The sequence below is a fragment of the Triplophysa dalaica genome, chromosome 16 (genome assembly GCF_015846415.1).
Source record: "Triplophysa dalaica isolate WHDGS20190420 chromosome 16, ASM1584641v1, whole genome shotgun sequence".
In the NCBI taxonomy this organism is placed as follows: domain Eukaryota; kingdom Metazoa; phylum Chordata; class Actinopteri; order Cypriniformes; family Nemacheilidae; genus Triplophysa; species Triplophysa dalaica.
The window spans coordinates 1,573,091-1,599,197 of NC_079557.1; the positions used below are offsets into that span (position 1 = coordinate 1,573,091).

At 38.6% G+C, this 26,107-nt stretch overlaps 2 protein-coding genes across 3 annotated transcripts; one reads left to right on the forward strand and one right to left on the reverse strand.

Annotated features, from left to right (window-relative positions):
- Positions 1-186: 186 nt before the first annotated feature.
- On the reverse strand, positions 187-6,836 carry srp72 (signal recognition particle 72). Its single transcript, XM_056768883.1, has 18 exons — positions 6,686-6,836; positions 6,106-6,226; positions 5,744-5,867; positions 5,256-5,399; positions 4,836-4,947; positions 4,421-4,452; positions 4,120-4,244; positions 3,287-3,344; positions 3,054-3,185; positions 2,845-2,973; positions 2,701-2,773; positions 2,550-2,614; positions 2,354-2,449; positions 2,093-2,274; positions 1,819-1,956; positions 1,673-1,707; positions 1,052-1,211; positions 187-886 (listed from the first exon to the last, which is right to left on the reverse strand). Exons 1-18 carry the CDS (start codon positions 6,783-6,785, stop codon positions 724-726), a joined length of 1,989 nt encoding a protein of 662 aa, XP_056624861.1. The 5' UTR covers positions 6,786-6,836; the 3' UTR covers positions 187-723.
- A 3,584-nt stretch (positions 6,837-10,420) lies between these two features.
- adad1 (adenosine deaminase domain containing 1 (testis-specific)) lies at positions 10,421-21,440 on the forward strand. 2 transcript variants are annotated; one of them, XM_056768885.1, is made up of 12 exons: positions 10,421-10,767; positions 10,869-10,917; positions 11,408-11,542; positions 11,631-11,798; positions 14,837-14,896; positions 15,242-15,367; positions 16,315-16,438; positions 17,887-18,057; positions 18,326-18,558; positions 19,514-19,748; positions 20,790-20,922; positions 21,036-21,440. In XM_056768885.1, the coding sequence occupies exons 2-12, from the start codon at positions 10,887-10,889 to the stop codon at positions 21,147-21,149; spliced, it is 1,530 nt and encodes a 509-aa protein (XP_056624863.1). In that variant the 5' UTR covers positions 10,421-10,767; positions 10,869-10,886; the 3' UTR covers positions 21,150-21,440. The 2 variants fall into 2 exon arrangements, with proteins under 2 accessions (XP_056624863.1, XP_056624862.1); XM_056768884.1 differs by lacking the exon at positions 10,869-10,917 and adding an exon at positions 10,984-11,150 and having other exon boundaries at positions 10,425-10,767.
- The last annotated feature ends 4,667 nt before the right edge of the window (positions 21,441-26,107 follow it).

The following is a 26,107-nucleotide window of genomic DNA, read 5'->3' on the forward strand; positions in this document are numbered from 1 at the left end:
CATCAATATCTTAAAGCTTTGATCAGCATATTCATAAGATACAACAAACTTTTCTGCCTTGTTAAATACTTTGTGTATTTTAATTGTTTTTCTTCTACTAAATACTGTGCTGTTCAAGACAAGAACATGATTAAATCCTCTAACAACTCACAGATTAGTAACACGGCCAATAAAGATGCTCAAAAATCATGTTTCAGGAATCTCTTTATTAAGACCGTTTCATGTTTTCTGGTTGAGGACATTTTGTTCAAAATGATAATTAGGGTTGAGCTTTATTCTGGAAGTTAAAAAATAAATATATCTTAACTTTGCATAAACAGCCACTATTGTAGGATGATAACATTATTGTATACTCAAGCAAACATTGAACGAGCGTAGAAAAAAAATAAGAGTGAGGAGAAAACACTTCATTTTAAAATCATACATGAAAATGCCCCGGACACTTTAACAGTTACAGTATTAGACTCAATGCTTAAAAAATGTGTTGGCAAAAAAAGATGACCATCAAGATTCCCATTTATTTCAAACTGCACGGTCACTCATCTTTAGACAAAACTCACGCCTTTTTAATTCATCATCCTTCTTTCCAAATTCCAAAATAATTCATCCTCTATCGTCTCCAGGCCACTAGTAGGGGATGTGGTATCTTTACCTTTTTAACCCAATAGGAAATCTAAAGAGAAATGAGTGTTTCATTTTGGGTAGACTCATCCGTTTCTCATTCTACCATCCTCCTTTCCCTCCCTTCTTCTTTTTCTGTGGTGCCTTTTTGCGAGCAGCTGCGGGTGCAGCAGGTTTCTGTTGTCGTGGAGGTGCCGTGTTGGTGCTCGTTCCTAAGCCGGGTTGAGGGGACGTGGGCGGACTGCTGGCTGTTTTACTGGCATCGCTGCAAACCAAGCACAACGTCTCAATGTTGTAGTTCACAGTTCAAAGATATTTACAATGCAGAATTATGCCGTCAGGTGCGCTTCTGGCTAATCAGGTCACTAGGTGTTAGAACAGAGCAAGCATCTCTCTGGTGGAAGGTGTTTGTATGTTTCTGTGAACTTACAGCTCGGCAGAAGCTCCTGATGTTGTGCCCTGCGTGCCGCGGCCCACCTGCTCCTTCTTCTTGCCCTTCTTTCTGCCGCGATAGTACGAGCGTTCTCGCATCGGCAACCAGCGTTCAGGGTCGGGGGTCGATTTGGGGTCACAGTTCTTTGGCAGTTTACCTAAAGAGGAGCGCAATATGAACATACTAAATGACACACAGATGTGAAATGGTACATGTTTTGCAGACCTAAGACAATTGTTTAGAGTATGATATCTGTTTGAGCGCCCATCATGTTTTTTGCTTGATTTTAGTTTTTACTGCTTTAAGAAGTTCTCTCTAAGGGTTTTGCTTTCTTAAACGCTTCCTTAATTGTGTTTAGGTTAAAAAAAAATTCTATTAAACTTGTAATAAATAAATAAAGTAACAAATACTTTAAAACATATATACATAAATGTATAAAAAAATTTTTTTTTTTAAATATTTTATATAATTTATAAAATACGATTTAACTGAAATTAAACCTGTCATTGAAATTTCATTCTCATTTTAAAAATTGTGTTCAAACTATTTTTAGAAAATGTATCCAACTGTCCTCATTATAACAAAAAAACAATTAAATAAATATCAGTACAGACATACCTTTCTTCTTTTTCTTCTTCTTTTTAATGTCTGGCCTGAAACAAAATTGTGATAAAGAGGACAAAGATGTGAATATAAGAATCATCAGAAATGCACAGCTCGAGTGTTTGAACACGGTTGTTGTTGAACATGTGAATGATTGTTACCCCTGTTCTTTGGGTTGTATTTCTCCGATCACTTTTGTAGCTTTTTTCCTGATGTTTGTGGCTCCGTGCGATTTCTCCAGTTCATCGACGTCCACATTTAAAGACATGCTGTCCGGAGAAGGAAGCTGTTTACTCAACCTGAAATAAGCAACGCTCAGGAAAACACTGAAATAAAAGCAACACTTCCAGTTACAGGGCCAATTCCGTCACTTAATTCTAGATTGAAAGCTGTGATCTTTGTGCTTTGGTTTCAGACAGCTGTGTTTGAGGATACGCTTTGGCTTTTTCCTGATCCACCAGCGAGTACGCAGAGATGAGCTGAGCCAGCGTGTGGATGTCTTTCTTGTTTTGGTTCCACAGCTGCTCCAGGTCGCTGGTCGCCTCCTTCTTACGGCCGTGCTTCAGCTTGTAGTTGGCAGCCTCTCTGACCAGAGAAAGGTGAGCCGCAGACCCGGGCTGACGGAGGGACGTGAAATATTCATGACACATTTGGACGGCTCTGAGCTTACAGACTGAGGGTTCTAAACTGTTTTACCTGCTTGGACCGGTAATACTGGATGGCCTGACTGAAGACGTCGATGGCACTGTCGATGTCTTCTTCGTGAGTGTACAGCGTGACCAAAGCAGAAACCTGTTAAAAAGAAAATCAAGAAAAGATTCAAGATATCCATTTCAATATGTGTGTTTTCTGAATCTAACGCTGTATCCTCAAAAAGCCGAGAGATTCTTACCATTCCTAGCTTGTATTCAAATTCTTCTATTGACTTCAGGATGTCACACGCTTTAGTCACATGACCTGTGGGGTGGACAAACAGTCAACACTTTAAGCTCCATACGTTCACTCCCGTTCGCCGTGTGTATAAATGTTCAGTTCACAGGTACCTTGAGTCAGGTAAAGCTGAGCCATTGTGAGTTTGATTCGAGACGCGTTCTCAGGATACTGATCTGCAAACCGCTACGGTGGAGATGAAACGATTACAGACGGCACAAATGGAAGCGAGACCCAGAAGTAAGAGTGTCCAGTACCTGTAGCAGCTCTATGGCTTTGTTGTGCTGTTTCTCTCGACACAGTTGAGCCACCTGAACGAGAACCGGTTTGGGGTGTCCGGGGTACTGCGACTGCAGGTTTGACGCCAACTTGTTGCACTGCTCCGCCTGCGGGGGAGGCGACACACGAGAGGTCACGATGACAGTTCCATTCTAGATATTTATTGTAGCGCGCGTGCGTCTGTTACCTGGTTAGTGTACATAGCCAGCAGGGCTTTGTTGAGCTCGATGGCCTGCAACTGTTTATTGGCCAGTTTGTGCTCCACACCCTCAGCGTTGGTCAGCTTCACCTTTTTCTTGGAGTCAAACACGTTTTGGTCCTGATGGTTGAGAGTGAATTAAAATTGAAATTGAATTCTTGTATGGTTCAATTCATGTCCGACGGTTTATGTAAAAGCGCATTATAAACTGCATTATTTACCTTGTTAACAGTGATGATGTTATTCGCAGTTACCGCCAGCAGACCAACATCGGATGGCCTGAATGCAAACACACAAGTGAGAATTCTCAAGAGACAACCAACAACAATGGGAATATAAACCAGTCCCCACAGGATTTTGCAATAAAAATTGCGGGGGTTTTTTACCGAAAAGTAAAAACTAATTGAATTGGCAAAGAGGGGTGTCCTTTAAAACTACCACCTGTGAAAACCTTATTTATGAATTGAATGATTAAAAGGCATGCAGCTGATTCATACTGAAAGTCTGGAAACCTTGGTTGGTTTAAGGCCGTTTTGACTGACAGGTCAAGCAACCAATCACATATCGTTTCCTGTTTATGGTAAGTCTATGCAATAAGTTTACTGCATACTTTTAATAAATCATCGTTTAGTTTATTGTGATGTTCATTTACCCCTGAAAAAAACATGATCTTAACAAGATTATGTTGTTTCCAGGTGTGTTGTTTAAGAACGTGTCACAAATCGGTAATGCTGACTTGACTCAAAGCCACTAGCCTGCAACCTTTATGCTATTGCCTTCAGCGGAACAAAGGAAAGAATACCAGAGGCTACTTTTTAAATAGATGGCAATGGATGTAAGCAAATTGTGAGTGTTACAGACCCTTCTATAGTATCTCTCTGCTTGACTTTTGGAGAAGGTTTTGACAGAATGTGCGATGTGAGGACGTCACATTCGAATTTTGCAAGTTGCCGCAAATTTTGCAGAGCTTATTTGATTATGCGCTAAATTCTGCGATAAAAAAATCATATAGGGACTGATAAACCGTGCCTGTGAGTGTTTGTAGAAAACTGACTTAAGTTTAATGACTTGATTGTAGAGTTGAAGCGCTTCGTCCGTTCTGCCCTGTAGCTGCATCACGTAAGCCATCTGAGAGTGAATGATGGCCAGCTCGGCTTCAATGTCCTCCTCCATCACATCCTATAGAAACAACTTCATTTTGATTTCAAGTACAGAAAAAAGTAAAATGAAAAAAAAAAGCAGCACTTGTCTTTTGTCTTGTGTTTTGATCAGAGATGCGACCGAGGGGAAAAAAGGTTACAGATTGCAAAAACATCTAACAGTATGTAGGGGGAAAAGAGAGAGGAATTACTCACCGAGTCCTCGGCTAGAGATTTCCTGCACAACTCTGGAAAAAGAACAATAAACACAAAAAGCAAAACACATGAACTGATTTATGATTCACTCGTGTTATTTTGATGAACAGAGAGTCAAATTGAAAGCGCGTAGGCAGACGGAGCTCGTTTCTGAGGGCTGGCACAGAACCAGCGACCCGCAGACATCATGACAGAACCGCCGTGTTACACAAGCGTGCGTGAGCGGTCACGTCTCAATCAGTTCATTCACTGAATGATACATGTAAAACAAAACGGATCTTTCCACCAACGGATTTTACAAAGATTTACAGATTTTTCAAACATACCCTGTGTTTGGGGGGGGTCTGCCCACTCTTACAGGATGTGCGAAATGGTTGTAATAAAAAACACATTATATAGAAGCATAACCTCTGACCTTCAGCTTTCTGTAGTTGAGTCAGGGCCTGGCTGAACTGCCCTTGACCAATGAGACAACAGGCAGCGTTGTAGCACAGCTCATACGAGCTCTCGGGTAAATCCAGGTCCTCCTGTGTACAATCACACAAAATTGTCAAAGAACGACCCCAAACAAATCATTCACCCTCTCGTCATTCAAAACCTGTATGCGAGTCTTTCTTCAGTGAAACACAAAAGATGATGTTTTGAGAAATGTCTCAGTGGTTCTGTGTTCTTACAATGTAACTTTGTTTGGTTTCAACATTCTTCAAAATATCTTGCGAAGAAAGTTACTTATACGGTTTGAAATGAGTAAATAAAGTACCATATTAAAAAACAGTGATTTAATGTTGAAATATCAGACAGCACTCCGAAGGGTTTGTGTCATTGAGTCGCTTACTGGTGCCGTGTTATCCCACATGCTCTGGGCGGCTAGAACAGCGGACAGGTTGGTCTTTCTCTCCTCCTCATAATCGTCCTGAGAGTTTCTGATCAGATCTTTATATACAGCACGACACTCATCGTAGCGTTCCAGTCTGTACAGCTACACACACACAAATACACTGTAACTTCTTCAGAAATTACCACAACCACATGTGCATACTGGGTAATAATCCACTCAGACAGAAATTTCATAAAACTCTAAACGTATTCCCAAAACACAACGATGAAAGGAACAATAACAAACAAATTAAATTCTTCAGAATCACGGGAGAATTCAGATTTGCACGTCACTATGTGAATTTGGACCCATATATTGGCAAGTGTTACACTCTTTGCACTTAATTTCCTCCTTTTATTCATGTTTTCTTTTCCTGTAAAGCTGCTTTGAAACCATCCAACATGGTAAAAAGTGCTTTATATATATACTTGAATGGAATCGCTCACCACTTGGCCGTAGAGTTCCTTCAGTTTATCCGTTTGCTCTGGGATTGCCTGGATGGTTTTTAAAGCGCTCTCCACCCTGTTCAGACGGTATTCGCAGTAGGCCTTCTCGAACCCGATCATATCACTACAGACACACATGAAACACAATGAATACGCTTTAAACACACTGACGGACAGACATCACAGCTAAAAAAAACTTCTGCTGAACTGAACTGTCTAAAAGAGAGACGGCATTATACATGAGATTACTTAAAGCACTTGTGCATACATTATATGCGTGACAAATAAGCCAATGAAATGCTATGATGTGACACGATATAGGTACTGTGACCAAATGTGTAACTACTGGGTGTCTATCTCACCTGTTCAGTGATTTTGTGTGAGTGTTTATAACGTTCAAGGCTTCTTTAAAACCTCCATTCTGGATCAGACAGACAATTTTACACAGCAGAGCGGTCACGTCATCTTTATTCTCATGCAAAACTGGAAAAAAAAGCACAACAGAAATACTTCAATGTCAAACTTCAAATAACGATTTTTTGAAATGACAATAAATCAGCAAGAAGGCATGTAAAAAAAAAGCACAAATCAAAACGTATTAACGTTAAAATAGACTTAAAAGTACATTTATGTTCCTATTAAGACACCCAACAGTCTGCTTACATTGAGTCGTCGCATATGACACGTAATCACTAATCCTAGACCCCCACAAACCCTCAGAAAGTCTCAAAGACCAGTAAAGACATCTTCAAGACACCTTCGCGAGCTAATGTGTCAAATTTAACAACACGTTTAAAAGTCATTTAGGCATAAATACAGACATTTCTAAACCTGTTTCCATGCAGGTTAGACACACGTTACAGGGGAAAAACAACTAAAACATAAAATTAAACTACAGGAAGATCGTCTGAGGAATCGTATGATTTAATTGTGTTTGTTTACTTTTATTGACAGCCTTCAGGGCTCGTGTAAAGTCTCCATTCTGTCCGCAGCGGTTGATTTCGGTCCAGAGAGCAGAAACGGGCCCCGAACCGTTCGCCATCTTTCTTCAGCCAAGAGCGGAAACGACCGAGACAGAATAAAAGTCTCCGGACTGCCAAAAAACAGACATATCAAAATAGAATAAAAGTCGCTGAGTAACCCAAGACCAGTAGTAACTGGCAGAATAAAAGTCTCAAATAAATCTTGAAGAATTAAAGAGCTATGGCCAGGAAAGATAGAGATTACTTTAAACTGGGTAATTTGCAACATTGAGCAGAATTTCTTCATAATAAATACATATTAAATATAACATTTTTACATCAAATTATTTGTTTACAGTACTAGTGGTTAATTGCAGAACTCAGCTAGAATTTAGAAAACTCTTTGTGATCAAGCATGACATACTAATACAGCATCTGTAAAGAGTAAATACTTTAATGAGTACTGTTATATAGTAGTATTGTCTATTACCTACATATAGATATTTTCAATTAATAAATATAAAATGAACATTATAACAAATTCACAATAAGTAGAGTATTAAAATAACAACAAAAACGAGTCATTATTGACTATATAGTGGTTATTGACTTTTAACATATCATAAATAAAAATCTCTGCGAGTTTGCACTTTGTTGTGCACTAGCACTCCCTCAAATAATCTGTTACATTGATGGACATTTGCACCAAAACTGATATTATTAATAAATGTTCAGCACTGAGCAAAGGATTTATAGGTTATGCATTTGTGCTATTAATACGTCAGGCTTAACCCAAAGCCAAATGACTTTTGGTTAAACCACATTCCAAATATATTACATAAAAAAACATTATCAGTTGTCACTTTACATCTCAGTGATTCAGCCTCATCACACTTTAACCACTGACCCCACAAAATAAAGATATTTACATAACCAAAATCTTTTCACAGAAGATAATTGTTCATGTACAAAGCCGAAATCTTTGAAAGATACGGCATAGTTGAGCACAGTTTAAGCGTTCCGATATCCACAGGTTTTGCCATGGGATGTGAATCACAGCATCCTGTAAGAAATGATGCGGATCTGACAAAAAACAGGGTCAGTATTTAAAAAAAATCAACTGGGATTGCAGACCCCATATTAGTGGAAGGGTCAACGGAAGCGAAACCATAAAGTGAAAAGCATATGTTCAATGTTTGTGGTCACATTAGTTTGGAACATTTTAAAATGAACAATTGCATTTAAGGCCATGTTTGAATTGGTTACCTGTTGGAATACCAATCTCTGCCAGAGGGGGGCACTCAACAATTCCCTCAAATTGAATGTCAAATAAACAGGGCTGAGCTTGACTGCACACATTAAATGTCACTTGCTTCTGTGAATAAAATACCAAGGTGAGGAATTCTGGATAGAATTAAAACTCTACAGCAGTAAATTAACAATATAATCTATCTATGTAGTACAATTTCATCTGCTGTTTCTGCACATGCTGGATTGATGACTTGGCGTTTTATTCGTTAACTGCATCATTAAAAGAATGTATGACGTATTATTGCTGATGTTCAGATGTGTCAGTGATAAATCAAAACATTTAATCATTAATCTGGGCTAATGTCCAACATCATGACTCATTTTTCAAATGGGTTTTCTCTGTCAGCAGATGCTTAAAATAATGATTCAAACATCATCTTGTGTTCCTGTCCAGATACTCAGTACAGCTTAAATGTCTGCTAGCAAGGGGAATTAGTACTCCTACATAGTGTATATAATTTTAGCTTAAAGATATTATCTGACAAGCAAACAAATTTAGAAGCTGCCCGCATTTACCGGCCACAAGCAAAAAACCAAAAACACCTACGCAGAGCATCGGCTGTGTCATGTCTTAGATCATGAATCCCTGAGTGCCAGATCAAGCCTGCTGATGCAAAACCAACATTCTTTCATCGTGCTAGGGACATATATGCATGAATGAAAACAATAAAGTAATAAAGGCAAATAAAGGCACTTAGACCAAAGTTAAAACACCACTTTCAGGATTGTCTCCGCATGGAACAGAAGATGGGAAACTCATATTAAAGACGTCATGTTCTCAAAGAGGTGTTTCCAGGCATCAATATTAGTGTGTGGGTTTTGAGGTGGGATGTCTTGCTCTTTGTGCTCATCATTAAACTGCCAAAAAAATAAAGATGTTTGTTTCCACCGAGTCAGTAACTGAAATTATCCATAGATTCTTCAATTTGCGTACATATTAAAGATTCAGTTAAAACCAATACTACAATACACAATACAGAATACAGACCAGTCTCTGATCTTAGTACACATTAAGTGAGGGTGCTTTTGAATCTAATGCTGGGTCTTTCTATCCATTTCAGATATCTCCACACTTTGTAACATTTTAAGAATATATTTCATGCAGTCCGATATAATCTTTCATAACAGGTGCATGATATTTCAATGAATGAAAGAAAAATCTAATTATTTATAGTGGATAAACACATAGGGGTGGTTTCCCGGACAGGGCTTAAACCTAGTACCAGACTAATTCAAATGTTAGTGCAGTCTTGATCGAAAACAACTTGCACTTGCATATCTTAATATATCAGTGCGATCGTTTTGTCTCGAGATGTACACAGTAATGTTTTTTTGTAAAGTATGTTTTTTAAAAAGGCCTTAAATATCCTAATTTAGCTAAGGCCTAGTCTTTGTTTAGTATAATCCCTGTACAGGAAACCGCCCCATGAAGAAATAGCCTCGTCTGAAACTATAAAATAACATTTCTTTTTTCACGGCATTGCAGGAACTGTATGTAGTTGCGTATAAAGGATGTGTGCTGGAAACTGCATTTCCTTCAATATAAAACAGACAAATAAAGGCAGAGTAAATATATCGGCCTTATGTTTTGATGGCGAGTTATACTTTGACAGAGAATTGTAACGTTTCTTCCTCTTCTTTTGACCTTGTATTATTGTGGTTAATAAAGGTCTTCTATTTTTAGACCTTGCAAAAAGTCAACAGGGTTTTCCTGTCGCACACACACACAAGTGTGTTGAGTCACAAACACACATCACTGGAAAAGTGTGTTTTCATGAGCAACCGTTCAAAAACCCCTTTGTTGTCCCTTATCGCACAACCAGCACCGAGCCCAGTGTCACTTTCACATATTTCACTTTTAATCACTAGGTCATTATTTCATTATATTGGGCTACATTTAATGGAACAAAAATGTGTTTGTGGTTGTGCTTACGAGAAATAAGTATGTGTGACTGTTAACCCAACTCATTGTTGAATCAAAAATCTTTGTGCTACATTGTTGAGGTTATTCTGCAAAACCTCTGTTGATTAACTAGGGCTTCAGTATTTAGTTTACACATCAGAATCAATGTATTTTCACTGGTTTGGATTGTGTGCTGACACTGTTATTGGATTTGACACAATAAATGTTCACATGTGCTAAGGAGTTTACGTTGATTGATTTAAAGGCGAGTTTGCACACCAATATACGGACTTAAATTTACAGTAGGGCCACGTGGTTCTCATCAACGCTTAACTAATCAATATTAATAAATAAGGCATTTTGACAAAAAAAGTACATATTAATGAAATCCATCATAGAAGCATCAACAATAAACACGTCATTTTAGAGGTAGTAATGTTACCATAGAAACGGACGTGAACATCTGGGCTTGGAACGTTGATGCTAATTCAATGACCGATTGCTACGCTGCCGCCATATTGGACCGGGCAGGACTCCATTACAAACAATTAAAAAATAAATTAACAAAAAAAGGCCACATAAACATTAGGATACGTTGCCTGCACAAACATGTACACCACCCACCACAGTTATCGGACTCACTAAAACACCAAAGTCTCTACTTTTGGCGATGTTTATGTTGCGGAGAACGAGGCGCTTCGCACACTGAAGACCCCGACATCAAGTACCGCGAGAGTTCGCGATGCTCTGACGTCACGTCATGCGCCGTTTGGTTTGGTCTGCAGAGAAGTCGAGCGCACCTGTTTGGTGTGAGGTGTTGAGGAGATCTTTTTACAAGCACATCCCAGGTTTGTCTTTTCGTCGAATAATACCTATCGAGTATTTTGGCTAAACAATATGATAAAACAGCTTGCGGGCAATTAAAAGCAAGCATTCTGTGTCCCGCCAGGTAGGCGTTTTTCTGAGGATGGGACATCACGTCTTACCTATGACCTTAGGTTTGCATAAACGTGCTTTTTTATCTCTCTGAATTCCTTTTTATTTGCTTGTATTTTCCCCTAAAGTTTTGAGATAAAGATGTTGAGAGGGACATCCTTCAGACGTTCTGGCTTGAGCCACATCGGCAGGACTAACATCTCTCCATCTTCGTCACATGGAAATTTACTTTCTGATTTCAACGACATAAACAACAATAAATGTCTTCCTGGAAAAGCCCTCAGTCCCAAAACCAGTTGAGAGTCTTTATCTTGAGTGTTTTATTCTATTCAGTCGTTTAATCTATAAATGATTTCTTATTGGGTATAAAGAAGAGTATTTGCAACCCATTTAAGTTAAACAGGATAAACCTGTAAATATTATTGATATGTGTATGCTTGAATGCCAAAAGATCAAAAGCATGTATTATATAAGTACATCAGTTACATTTTTATTTCACATTTTCACTTAGTGAATCATGTTTATCTTTTGCCAATGTTGTGTCTCTTACAGATTCCAAACAGAAGATTTTGCCCCGTGAAGTGATTGACAGGTATAAGAGTGGAGAGACGCACCCGGTGTCTGCGTTGTACCAGCTTTCACAGGTTCTGCAGTTTCAGATGGATCTAAAGGAAACCGTGACCACCGGTAGCACGTTATTCCAATTTTAATTCTAAGTATTTGATTGAAATGCTTGGACGTGCATTCAACACATGTGTGCGTTTCCTCTGAGCAGCAGGTATTACAGGATTTTACTTCGCGTTCTGTGTTGTAATCGATGGAGTCCAGTATAAAACAGGGATGGGCATCACCAAAAAAGAAGCCAGAGCCAAAGCAGCTGAACTTGCCCTAGAAGAGCTTGTGGCATGCTCAGAGAATGCTGGGATACCTTCAGAAGTTTCTGGTAAGAATCTAATGATGATTCATAACAATAACACACATTCAACCATACAAAAATTAGTCATTCTGTTGGCATTTTAATTATGTGTGTAATTTTTTCCACTCTACACACAAAGAGAAATCCACACATTGCTCATTGAAAATATAAAACAATTAAGTAACATGCAAACTTAAAGACGGGATGTCTGATTTCTCATAGCCGTTGTTGATGTTCAAATCACCAAAACAGACACACCCCTACCCCATCTTTCGTTTTTATCAGCGCTCCGCTCAACTAATGTCCATCCAGTGCACTGTGCACCTTACTGCTGATTGGCTACAAGGTTGTTTTGGTACTCGGCCCGCGAAAACAAGCGTAATTTGGAAATTGGACACCCCACCTTTAAGGCGGATGTCAAAATCCCCACTATAATAAAATAAATATGCTTAAATAGTTTTCAGAAATGTAAATAACTATATTAACTATATAAGTATATCAACTATATGAACATCAACTATACTGTCTGAAATAGGTCTACATTTACAGTAATAAAATGCTTAATTATCACATGTATGCTTGTTTGCAATTTACACGCGCGTCAGGTTTAGTCAATTAAACACTTGTGCAAAGGAAACACCTGTGTACTCCTGGATCCTCACCTCACCTGGTGCAATTACAGAACTGAGATGTTTCCAGGTCATAGGATGGAGCGAGGAAACGAGGAGGCATAATAACAAGTACCGCTCCCTATCTCCTATATAATGCACTATATCGGACGTCCGCCATTTTGTATTGTTGTCCGAATTCTGAGTAAAAACTGATTCCTTGCATTCGCTCACTACTTTTTACCCACTATGCACTCTGATTTTGAGTGTCTCACTCACTATTACATCAACCGCTTGTTCAGAATCGCCTGGAGGAAAGTGACCGTGGAGTGGGTGGAGATGGTGGTCTAGTGGGTTAAACCACTGAACTGGTAAATCAAAAGGTTGCTGGTTCGATCCCAGCAGCCACCACCAGTGTGTCCTTGAGCAAGACACTTTACTCCATGTTGCTCCAGGGGGATTGTCCCTGGAATAAGTGCACTGTAAGTCGCTTTGGATAAAAGCCTCTGTCAAATGCCTAAATGTAATGTAAATGGAGTTATTTTCTACCTTTTTAAAAATAAACTGATTAAATGAATGACGTGTTTTATATTAAATATATGAAATCACTTTATTAAACGCTATAGATAAACGTTATGGTAAATAATTATATATCTCTTAATTATAAACTAATATAATAAGGTGAAAGTCATGCAGGTGTAATATAAGCGATATGTCTGCGACAGAACTGTCGGACGAAGGCTATATTATGTCAGTGTCCGAAATCATTGACTCATTTGCATTCACCTCTTCCCCATATAGTGGACTATTTAACATTCGCTATATAGGGAATAATTAACGAGTGAACCAATTCAGACGTAGCTCAAGTGTCAGTGCTGACCAGCTCCAAAACAAAAGCTGTTAAGGAATAGTTCACCTTCAAAAATGAACTTATTATTAACACGCCTTCTTGTCATTTCACACCTCTATGACTGTCTTTCTTCTGCTGAACACAAAAGAAGAAATTTTGGTCAGATATTCATAAATGTTGGTTGCAGTAAAGCATCGGTCGCTTTTGATTTGCATTTGCTTTTGTGTCCATACAGTGGACGTCAGTGGAGACGTGGAGGCATTTTTGGTGACCGACATTTTTCAAAATATCTTCTTTTGTGTTTTGCAGAAGAAAGTCAGGAAGGCTTAAAATGACAACAGGGTGCTTAATTGATGACAGACTTTTCGATTAACATTGTCGAGGAGACATACTGACATCTTTTATTGTACACCATATTAAATAGAATTACTGAGTACTTAAATAAATAGTTATCACCTTAGGATTTGAATATCATGACATCAATGTTTGATCTCAGTTGTTTACAAGACATTTTCCAGCAAATGATGATTCATTTTCACATGATGTGATATGTTTAATTACCCCTTAGCAGATTTGACTATAGAGTAAATGAGTAAATAACATGCACCTGTGTCTGTTTTGGCATGTGCTGGAAAGGTGCATTTTTGAGCCAACGTGTGACATTCTCTGTGACACTTTCCATAGAATCGATGCTAACTCTTAGTCAGACTTTCCCTTTTTCTTAAAGTCTAATGTAAATACAAGCGCTTAAAAATTCAACGTAAACCCCTTCCTCGGCCTGAGAATCAAGAAAACGTACACGCTGCATTCCCTCCCATCGAAACGCACCGACAGTCGTTCACTGAAACCGTGGTAAAGCTCTTTCCTGTTTGAGGTGGAGGTGCAGCCTTTGTATTCAACACATGTCAAACGTAAGGACGCTCGCAGTGGGCTTGTGTTAGAGAAATCTTAACAAATAAGTGATCGCATAAAGCCTGTAGGGATCTACAAGAAACTTATTAAACGTTGGATTTCCTTGCTTTTTAAAGAATGTACCGAACGTGTCTGTGTCAGCGCTGCTTGCTAAAGCAAGCATTGTTTGCACTATTGCTCACACCTGAAACTAACTTGGAACCCTCAGGAGTAAATTTCTGTGTAACCCATTCTCAAGTCATATGACTCGTCCAGGAAATACTTGTCTTAAAAAATTAGTCTTAAGATCTTGTCTGGCGGATGGTAAACGATTTGGCGACCACCCCCCGAGGCCATGATGTCGTACAAACGCTACTCACACCTTTTTTAGAGGATATAAAGTACCGTGGCTTTCCTTCCAAAACCTCAGATGTCCAAATTCTCTGATTTTCAGGAAATGGAAAAACACTTTTAAAATGATCAAAAACTATGTTGTCAAAGTTGACAAGCACTTTTTGAGACGTTTTATGGGTTCCATGTTTGCAAATGCCTCGTGACGAGCATTAAAGGGAGACTAATAATAATGATTCGTGGCAATAAAAAATAAAATTAAAATCACAAAATAAGGAGAAGGATGTCTGCCACATTTAGTTTCTAGTTGCTAGATGTTTGGTGCATCTTGATTTAAAGTTTGATTGTTTGATGTTTTTTCTCAGTGACTGTGAGGGACAAAGACTCGTTCATCCCAGAAGTCCATTCTGGAAGGGCTGTGATGGGTAGTTATATTTTTCTTTTTAAAAACATAAGCAGGTGTTGTTGAATAGAGAACCCTGAAAAGAGGAGATAAGTGGTTTCAGGCCTGATATGGTTTAAATTTTGGGATGATATGCAGAGCAATTATACGTTTTTATATGCGTCTTAAATTGATGGTTGCTCCAAAATGTAAATTATCCACGCTCGCGTTGCTCCGAATCCGTGTGACGTTTATTTCCTCCATTGAAATTGTTCACAGTTTCTCCTCTCGTGTTCCACGGGGGAACAAACGTCACACAGGTTTGCGTGACGTGACAGAATGTTTATTTATTGCCAAAGTTGACTAATAATTTCATTGTGGTTGACAGAGAGAAAGAACCCTCTGAAGGATCAGGTACCCAGCGCGGTGAGGGAGATCTTCACCAGGCTGATGGACAGTTACCCAGAATTCTCTGCCTGTGGCGGAACAGCGGCTGCATTTGTCATGCAGTCTCGTAAGTCAGCCGTGCAGGAAGTCAAACCACAGCCTGGCATTGTGGGATTTTTATTAAAATGTCACGTGACAAATTCTATTGCTGAGTAATCATCTTCTCACAGACTTGGCCTTGTCCCAGAAATCAAATGATAATTTGTCAAAGAAAATTATATTTTGGGAGACTTTAGCGTTGCGACTGTGACACTATGGTTAATTAATTAATTAATTTACATTAAAACAAAAGGATAAATGAATTGCTTGACTTTTATCTGCAGAACACAAAAGAAGATATTTTGAGAAATGTTGATGACTTGACAACACTGAACCCCATTGACTTCCATTATATGAACACAAAACCACGGAGACATTTGAAGAAAGTTGATTGTTGGTAACATCAAGGGGCAAACTGTTTGAGAGCCCTGACTTTGTTACCTTCACAGACAGCGTGAAATAAATCTAAACAGTCCAGATGAAGACTGATCTTCACTTATTCACATTTCCCCCGTTCACACAACCACAGTTACTGATAGATTTGGGAATCTCGCTTCCCGCTGAACGTTACGAGAACCTTCCTCTTTGAAGCATAATTTGAGTAAAGCTACTGACCTAAGCTATCAAAACTGTGGGTGTGATATGAGATAAATCAATCACAGGCCACCTGTTTCCCATTTTTATAATATCATGGGAACGATAAACAATGATCCTCATATTCGTGATGGAGAGGTGACTAACAATGGTGCTCCAAATACGTATATATTATGGAAGAGGGAGTGTCCATTGGGGCTTGAGCAGTTGTTATCCCGAATTTAGATATGAAGAATGACAAATGAAGAATGAAAATGTGGAAGTCTGTTGGCAGAGTGTTTTTGATATAGATAACATCCACAGGGTGCTGTTATGCCTGTAACCTTGAGTGTTTTTTTATTATTTTTGGACATGTTAACATGAAGGAACTTGTGTTTGAAGCCACAGGATGTGAGGTCATAGCTCTCGGGACGGGCTGTTCCAATACCAGAGCGAGTCCAGCGCCCACAGGACGAATCCTTCATGATTCTCATGCGGTGGTAACTGCTCGCAGGTCACTCATGAGGTAAACAGACTCCTCTACACGTTTGTAGAGGATTTTACTTAAATGTTTGGTAACATTTTTTTGTGTTTGTCAGCCTCTACCAATCGTGTTATTGCAAATGACATGGAAAAGGGGACCGTTTACTCAAACAATAAACAAGGGGTACTTCACCCAAAAATGATTTTTCTATCATCATTTACTCACCTTCGAGTTGTTCCAAATCTGTCTAAATGTCTTTGTTCTGATGAACACAGAGAAAGATATTTGGAAAAATGCTCACACCCAATCAGATTTTGCCCCCATTGACTCCCATAGTAAGAAAAAAATCTTTTTTTTGTTCTGATAAACATAAAAGAAGATATTTTGAAGAATGTAGGACAGCAAACAGTTCTCGGGCACTTTTGACTACCGTTGTATTTTTCCTACTATGGAACTCAATGGGGGGATCTGTCTAGTTATAAGCATATTCTAAATATCTTTAAAGACATTTATTCAGATTTGGAACAACTCGAAGGTGAGTAAATGATGACTGAATATTCATTTTTAGGTAAATTGACCCTTTAAAATATAAAACTAAAGGATTTAGCACTTAGTTCAGATTTGCAAAGAGCAAAGCTAATTTTCTTTGTGATGTAAAGCGAAGTCCAAGACATGGAGGAAGAAAACATGCAATGCCCTTATGTCCTAAAAACTGAAAACCATTGCGTGAAAATGATGTGTATATGAGTTGACAAATATACCATACAGCAAAAATGTTGAAATATATGATTATTTTATATTATTAATATTTGAAGATTTTGGTTCCAAATGAGATGATTACGTTTTATTTTTATCTTGTTTTTTTATTGTTTAATATCAAGACTGTCATCAACTGTTTTGATTTAAGCCATAATAACGGAAAAAAATACAGCTAACTTGAACAATAAAACACAATAAATATATGAGAATGTGATAAAAAAACATGATTTTTGAAAAAGTTTAAATACAGTTATCTAATTTTGGAATCCAACTCTTTATTTATAATATCAAACAACCTAACGAAAATTCAACTTAATATTTTTATAAAAAAATGAGGATCATAGGACACATGTATGGTTTATTAGTCAACTATCCATATATCGTTGCTGTCCTTCCAAACCTCAGATGTCCAAATTTGCTGTTTTTCAGGTAATGAAGAAAACACTTTCTAAGTGATTAAATACTGTGTCGTCAAAGTTGACTAGCACTTTTTAATACTTTTTATTGGTTAGGTATTTGCGAAACTCAGCGACAAGCATGAAAGGGTGACAAAGAATAATAATGGAACAATCGTGGAATATGAGGTTTCTTATGGAGGGGATCATGAGAATGTCACTATCATTTCATCATCTCACGTTTTCTCAGAATATTATTATATAGAATATTTGCATAATACTTTATGTTTGTTCATTGTTCGTCAGAGCTCCTGAATATGTTTCAATCTCCTGTAGGTTTCTGTACAAAAACCTCTTGCTGTTCTTCAGTAAGAATCCCTCGCTGGAGGAGAAGTCGGTTTTCCAGCAGGATCAAACCACCAAACTCCTAAGCTTCAAAAATCATCTGACTTTACATCTGTACCTGAGTCAGCTGCCCAAAGGAGCTGCGCAGATCCCCTCTCAACTGTACTTATGCACACGCACACGGGCCATTCACATGTCTGTAACTATTAAACATACAGTAATAACGATGACTTATTAACCTGAGATGCTGAATTTAAATCACGCTTCTTTGGGTACCAGCACACCCATGACCTCACTGCAATACCCAGACATAATGCATCATGTCAATGGTTCAAACCAAACCTAGATTTCCAATTGTACAAAATATGAATTTCATTGCTGTTTCTTAATAGATTGAAGCGAACAGATGATCGCTGTTTTTGTTGTCTAGGCGTCTGAATCCGCTGTCGATCTCTGCGTGGGAGGTGAACAATCAGATCGGGCTTCATGTAGTGGTGGAAGGGAAGGTCTTCTCCAAGTTCTCCAGCTCGTATGAGCAGATGGGCTCTCATGTGGTCAGCATGTCTGCAACCGATAAGATCACACAGTGGCTGGTGCTGGGCTTCCAGGGGGCGCTACTGAGTCATTTCATTGAGCCTGTCTACATCAACAGCGTATTCGTTGGTAAATTTATACAGATCTAGTGGAGACATATCGTGATTCTAGCACAAAGTTTGAATGTGCTCTTACCATTTCTTAAAATTATATGAACTTTTATTTATTTATTGTTTATTAGTAGTCAAACATAGAACATTTGTAACTTTGTGCCGTAATAACTTTTTTCTAAGGATTCGTCGTTTTTTTTTTTTTTTTGAATTTTGGGTTGAAAATTCTTCCTAGTAATGTTGAATAATTTTTCAGTTACAGATCTGTCCAGTTTTTATTTAGTTGCATTTGAATGTTCAGATCAACTCTTGTATGTACAACAAAACTCTTTTTGAAAACGCCATTTTTTTTCTCCAAAATATCGTGATACCAATGTATTGTAAACCCACCCCTAATGTTTATTGCGTACAGTGTTGGGTACGTTACTCTGAAAAAGTAACTTATTACAAGTTACTAGATACATATTCAGTTACAGTTACATATTACTGTACAAATGACTCTCTCCAAAAAGTATTAAGTCATTTATTACTGATTACTTTCTATATCCTACATCAACCTTGATTAGAATTGATTCAAGGATAGACATGAAACGGCTTATTTAATTCATGCAAAAAATTTATAAAATAACTACATAAATTATTATTTTTAACTGACCAAAGTATAGAAATGTGAGTAGAATTTTATAAGCACACATTTTAAAGTTAGATTTATAATATTGATGTCATTTCCACTATTGAATATATTACAAAGTATTTAGTTCAATTACATCAGAAATAACTGTAATAGAATTATATAAAAATAAAAGTAACCCATTACTTTACTTTTCAAGGGAAAAGTAATTAAACTACAGTAACTAATTACTTAAAACCTTGTTACACCCAACACTGAACTTCTTAGGTTTGTTGTACTAACAGCGCATATTTGTGTTGGTAAACACTTTGTTAAACATCTGTTGTCTGCTTAATGTGTTGAGGTGAGGGAGGCTGCAGTGATATACGCGGTTTGCAGATGGCAGTGAGTCAGCGCGTGGATGGCATCACCTCAACCCTTCCGTTGTATTACTGCGTCTACCGGCCGCTCATCAGCCTGGTGACTTCGGCCGTTCCTACAGACACACAACTTTCCCAGAAATCCCTCAGTTTTAACTGGAGCCACGGTGACCTTACGACTGAGGCAGTGGATGCTCTGGAGGGCAGGTCTACTGAAGAGTAAGTGTTATGTTCCATCTGTACGTGCTTCCATCCATGCATTCGTTCATGCGACAGCCACTTACAGCCATACCATCCTTCATCCATCCATCAACGCATTTTAGTTTGTCTTAAATAAAAAGTTAACCCAATTGTAATGGTCTTTTATGATTTATTTGGCTTCATCCCCGATCCATGTGACTTTTCTTCCTCAGTTGGACACATCATTTTATATGATGATTCAGTTTTGCATTTGTTCAAAATATTTGACTTCGACAGATTTTAATCACCCACTTGAGTCATTTGGATTTCTTTATGATGTATGTGTGTGCTTTTAAAGGGATAGTTCAGCCAAATTTGCCATTTATTAATTCACCCTCAGGCCATCCGAGATGTACGTGACATATTTTTTTGAGATGAACCATAAAGAAGATTGTTTGGTAAATCTGCAGCCCATTTCTGCTTCATATAATGGGAGTATATGGGGTCCGCCGTTCAAATACTTCCAAAAGCACGTCATTCCAGAAAGCGGCTCCTGGCAATATGTTTACGTTTCGCTCAATATTTTCATAAATTTGAACGTCATTTTTAATAATATTAGCCATACTGTACAGCCTAAACACTCCCTTTCTTCAGGTGGCGCTAAATGTACCAGACGCTGGTATGCCATCGGCCACCAAATACTTCAAGAAGAAGATTGCGATTGTGTGCAGAGGTTGCACATCATGGCTAATAGTATTAAAATGATGTTCAGTTTTATGAAAATATCAAACGATTCACTTTATGAAACGTTGCCAGGAGCCGCTTTTTGGAATGATGTGCTTTAGGAACTCTTAGACAGGTGGACCCCATAGACTCCCATTATATAAAGCAGAAATGGGCTGAGCATTTACACAATCTTCTTTATGGTTCTACTCTAGAAAAAATGTCACGTACATCTCGGATGGCCTGAGGTTGAGTAAATAAATGGCAAATTGGAGTTGTCCATGAGGAAAACTAAATGGAGAAAATGTTATTATTTAAGTAAACGATTCCTCTTGTATGTTTTTTTTTTTTTACCAGTTCTCCGTTTAAAAGCAGTCCAGCGTTGGCCAGCCGGCTTTGTAAAGCAGCTATGTTGAGTCGATTTAATTTAGTGGCTAAAGAAGCCCAGAGAGAGGAGCTGCTCGCCGCCGTCACATACAGAGAAGCCAAGGTACCGCAGACATGCTTTACTGTCTCGCTAACCTCATAAATACCTGACATCACGTCTGCAATTAAGAATGATTTAATATTGATGGATAATCTCATTGTTTATGGAACATCCAGATGATGGCGAAGCCGTACCAGGAAGCAAAAAGCGTCCTGAAATCTTACCTGGCGAGGAAGGGATACGGCCAGTGGGTTGAGAAGCCGCCGATCAGCGATCATTTCTCGATGTGAGACATGCTGTGACGTTTCAAATGCAATATGTAGTCATTTATTTGTTTAAATTGTTTGGTGTGTTGATCTTGCTCGTTTTGCTTGTTTGTTTTGTTTTATCAACGGCATAAAAAGATGGCACTTTTAGACAATAGAGATGCAAGTTTGTCTACCCCCGAGTAATGTGTCGATGAGAAAAAGAATGAAAAAAACAGACTAAATAGACCACAACGTTACATGAGAACAAGGGGGTGAAGTTCTGTTTATTCATCAAAGCAAATGAAAATAAATAAAAATGTTCCTTTTCCCTCATTTGGTCATCGTTTTAGCGTGTGTCTGTATATATGTTGTTTTGTGTGTGTGGCAAACATTTACGTTCATGCTGTTGCGTCAAACTGTAATACCGCATCTGTATGGCTTTCTTCAGAACACAAAAGAATATTATATTTTGAAGAACGCTGATAATCACACAACACGGAACCTCATTGACTTCCCTCATATGAACGCAAAACCACTGAGACATTTCTCAAAATATCTTCATTTGTGTTTCACTGAAGAAAGACTTGCATGCAGGTCTACAACCACATGAGGATGAGTAAATTTGGGTTTACAGGTGAACTATGGCTTGTCCAGTCGAGACCGAAGCCATGAAGAAGGTTGTAATGTAGTGTAGTGTAGTATGTTTGGAGAGGTAAACATCACGCTTCAACACAGGAAACCTCAGAGGCTTCCTGTTAAAGCTTTCACTGCATCCAGTGTCTTTTTGATAGTGGTGCTCGTGTGAGGATCGGCCTTTCATTGAATTGTGATTACTGTCCCGATGCGGAGAAGCCTGCAAATAAACACTGGGACTTCGTACCCCGTATGTATGTCTTAAAATCTTCACGGAAGCGTTTTGTGCTTTTGTGTGTGATGTTTTTGTGTGGTAGACGTGGAGGTTCAATGTGATGTGCATGTAGGAAAGATGTGCACGCTTTATACGTTTCTTAGAGGTGTGCTGTTGTTGGGTGGCGGTTTAATGTCATTGCAATTGAATAGAAATGCATGCAATGAATTGAATTAACCCTCAAATTGCAGCGCGAGTGCATTAGCACTGCAACATGTTGTGGGTTTGATTTCAATAAACGCACATTTTGATCAAATGCAAACGTGAGGTCCCTTCATATAAACCAAATACATATAAATGTCAAATTTGACTATTTATGTTCATATTAAGGTGTAAATAAAGACATGAAGTCGAAAGGTTGCTGATCATAAGATGCGTGCAGCTCTGGGGTCAAAGGTTAAAGGTGGAATGTCAAATGCAACTTGCATGCTGCTATCATTGCTCACGGGCACGCTCTTGAGATTTACAGAGTTTTTGAGAGAATCAAGTGAAAACGACATGTGATGGAAATGAGAAAAATAACAAAACAGTTTTATTTGGGGTTGAATTGTTTCTGAAAAGCAGCTGCGATGTCATTTCAGTTTACAAAAGTCTTCTGTACATTCAAAGACTCGCATACCTGACATTACAGGATGTGGTTTCAAGCGTTTCATACGACCGATGCATCACCTGTCCTTGATACTGATCTGTGATCAGTGATGATGTGATGAACCGAGCTGCCACGTCCCACATCATGACGAGATCCCAGACGGAATGAAGCCAACCAATGACTTTTATTGAGGAACTTTAGTAAATAATATAATATAAATTATATTTTCTAGTTTTGATTTCCCATAGAACCGTACCATGACACGCCTCCACACACACCTCCCGATCCATAAACAGTTCCCATTCTGGAAGAATCGTGCGTTAAGTAAATGTATAATCGTTGTAAAAGTGTGACTCATATGTTTGACATTAAAAGGGATAGTTCAGCCCCATCGTTTATTCTCTAATGTTTGTCCCCTTCACAAAAGAAGATATTTTGAGAAATGTCTTGGGGGTTCTGTGTTCATACAATAGAAGTCAATGGGGTTCAGCGTTGCTTGATTACCAGCGCTCTTCAAAATATCTTCTTTTGTGTTCCACAGTTTGACAAAACGTAAACTCTGAAAGAACTGTTTTTTGGGGGGGATGAACCGTCACGTTCAGTGCACTTAAATCGTTTCCTTCAAAGATAGACAGCATTGCTGTTGGAGAGCTATTCTTCTTCATGACAAGTGCCCACGTATTGAATGACTAATGTAGGACATGATCTCATAATGTATCCCTGGAAGGAAAAGTGTGTGTGACTACAACAACGTCAGATGAACTGAATTGTAAAGCATTGTAAGATCATTTTCTTCTCTGAACGGCATTTAATAGACTGTAAGTCTGAGCGTCCGTGTGCGGTTTAGGTGGGCAAAGGTGATGGGCGATTGACTTAATATTAGTAAGAGTGGAATCGGGGTGGATCTATTTTCACATCCTCTGTCATAGAAAGTTTGATCGGGGACTTTCCCAACACGTCCACGCTCACGATGTCCACCTGAACTAAACTATGCGTTGGACGGCCTGAAAGGTCAAACTTTCAAATTCAGCCGTCCCTAAGATGGCATGTGAGTCAGGGGGTCATAAAGTCAGCGGCCCGGTTCACATCCACACTGCCGCAAAAATGACCTTGGAGTGTTTAAACCCACACAGGAGTGATTGACAAATAAAAATCAAGGCATCTGTAGGTTTTATAAATAAGTTCACTTTTATTTGACTGAAAATACACATGTCAGGCGTCCAAATAAATAACCAATAACATAAATAAATATTCTCATAAATACATAAATATGCAGCAAAGCTTGAGTATCAAAACATTCTAGTGCTTTTTTCTTTATAAATAAACATGAGAACTGGCAGCGGATCTGTCTTCACAGAAGTTACATTCGTTGGGTTTAAAAAAAAAAAAGCGTTTCTAGCAGTGCAATGTCGAAGCACGTGAGTAGTCTGTGCTGAGTTTCATCGGAAGGTTCTGTAGACGTAAACCCCGGGCACACAAACATCACAGTGTCAGGTTATTCGGTCCAAGGTTTCATACAAGGTTGCTCACGCCTAGCGTCTGCTTTTCAACGGGAGAGCATTTATTTGTTGCATGAGAGATATCATGTTGAACAAGAATTCCTTGAAGGGCTTTTGGGGAGAGACCTCGCAGATGTAATTGGAGCAGGAGGGCTCAGCCTATAAAATGAGAGCAAATCAAAAAGACTTGTGAGAACAGAGCACTTCACACATTATTCAGGTCATGAAATAGTTGAGTTGGTGCCGAACAAATATAACTTACTTTGCTTATTTCTTCCAGTGTCGTCATGAGATCATCCGCAGCTTGCTGTGCACCACATTCTTCAACAGATACGCTTAATTCTTTGACATAGCAATCCAGAGCAGATAACACGCAGGTCTCCTAAGAGTCAGAAACAGAAAAGGTTTAGATCCGAAGGAGGCTGTTGAGGACGATGTAGACACTAAACCTTCAGTCGTGTGTGTGTGTGTGTGTGTGAGCTATCTATGCTGGCTTGAGGTTTGGCTTTGGCGTAGTAAACCTCCTTCCTGTTCCTCTGATCTCTTATCTCTCACAAACGGACGTGTTAGATGCTCAAAAACCGAGAAGCAAAGATCTCATACATTTTTCTCACCTTTACATTGACGGGAGAGTAGAATGTGCTTTCTGTCTCTTTAAACTGTGATGAAAAAAAAACACAAGGTTCAGTACATTATTAAAACATCGGTGTTTGATATGTCGATACAGCAGATGGCCAATATTGTCGTGTGGTTTCATGATCAGATACTTACGCATGTGTCATCTGCAATAGTTTCGTTGAACTCGTTAATCATGGTAAAGAGGTAGTGGGGTATCTTGGTCACGGGTTGAGCGGTCAGACAGCAGAGTAGAGTCAGTGTCACGGCACAGATCCAGGGTAGAGATGACATGATATCGATGGATGTCCTTTGAGATGTTCACCTGATGCTGGTTATCACGAGTACAAGTGACATGAATGCACCTCAAGTCTGTATTTATAATCACAGCTCAAGGTTTGGAAAATGAATGGGTGGGCATATGCAATGAAGTGCTGGAGTTTTTTTTTCCCTTTTGATGACTGTTGGGAGTTTTCATGTTGCCCTTTTCTCCTCGAGCTAGCCCCCACCCCCCTCTCCTTCCACCCTACACCTCAATATGTGTGTGTGTGTGTTTCTGTGTACATTGAGGTTGTACACAGATGTTGTTTTCGCTGGTAAATGTGGACAGTAATACTTAGTTAATAACGTGAAAAAACCTGTGGTGAGATATTTGCCTTTACATCATGGCTGATCATGACTTGTTTGGGTATCATTTGGTTGTCTAGATTTCTTCTAGTCTGTTCTTACATGATTACTTTGTATGAAATCAAAATAAAATAAAGGTAAATGTGTCAATAAAGGTATTAAACGATGATGTTATAGATGAACATGTTTGACTGTGAATAACCTTTATATTTGCCGAATCGCTCGGTTTTACAAAATATTTATTTGACTGTGAAAAGGTCCGAAAGTGATTGACTTGTTGGCTCTTCGCTGAACTTCTTTGCGTTGCTGGAATGTTGGAAACATGTTTTACTGATTCATATACGAAGACGGCAACAGGACTGTTCTAGGAAGAAAGAACGATTTAGTTTGCAATTTACTAAATTTCCCTGAATCTTAAAGGGATAGTTTGCAGAAAAATGAAAATTCCGTCGTCATGTTCTCGCCCTCAATCTTGTTTCAATTTCGTTTTTCAGCTGTAGACAAAGAAAGATAGTTGGAAGAATGTTTGTTATCAAACAGTTTTGTGGCTCCATTGACTACCATAGTAAGTAAGAGTTACTACTATGTTAGTCAATGCTACAGTCGGCCTTACTGTGCTTTATGCTTTCCCACATTCTTTAAAGGCAAAGTTTTTGATTTACAGCGGCCACTAGTGTTGTATTATAGACTTACAACCAATCACTCAGTCCAAACAAGACGGTGGCCACTGCAGTACAAAAAGATGTCGTTCTTATGTTGACGC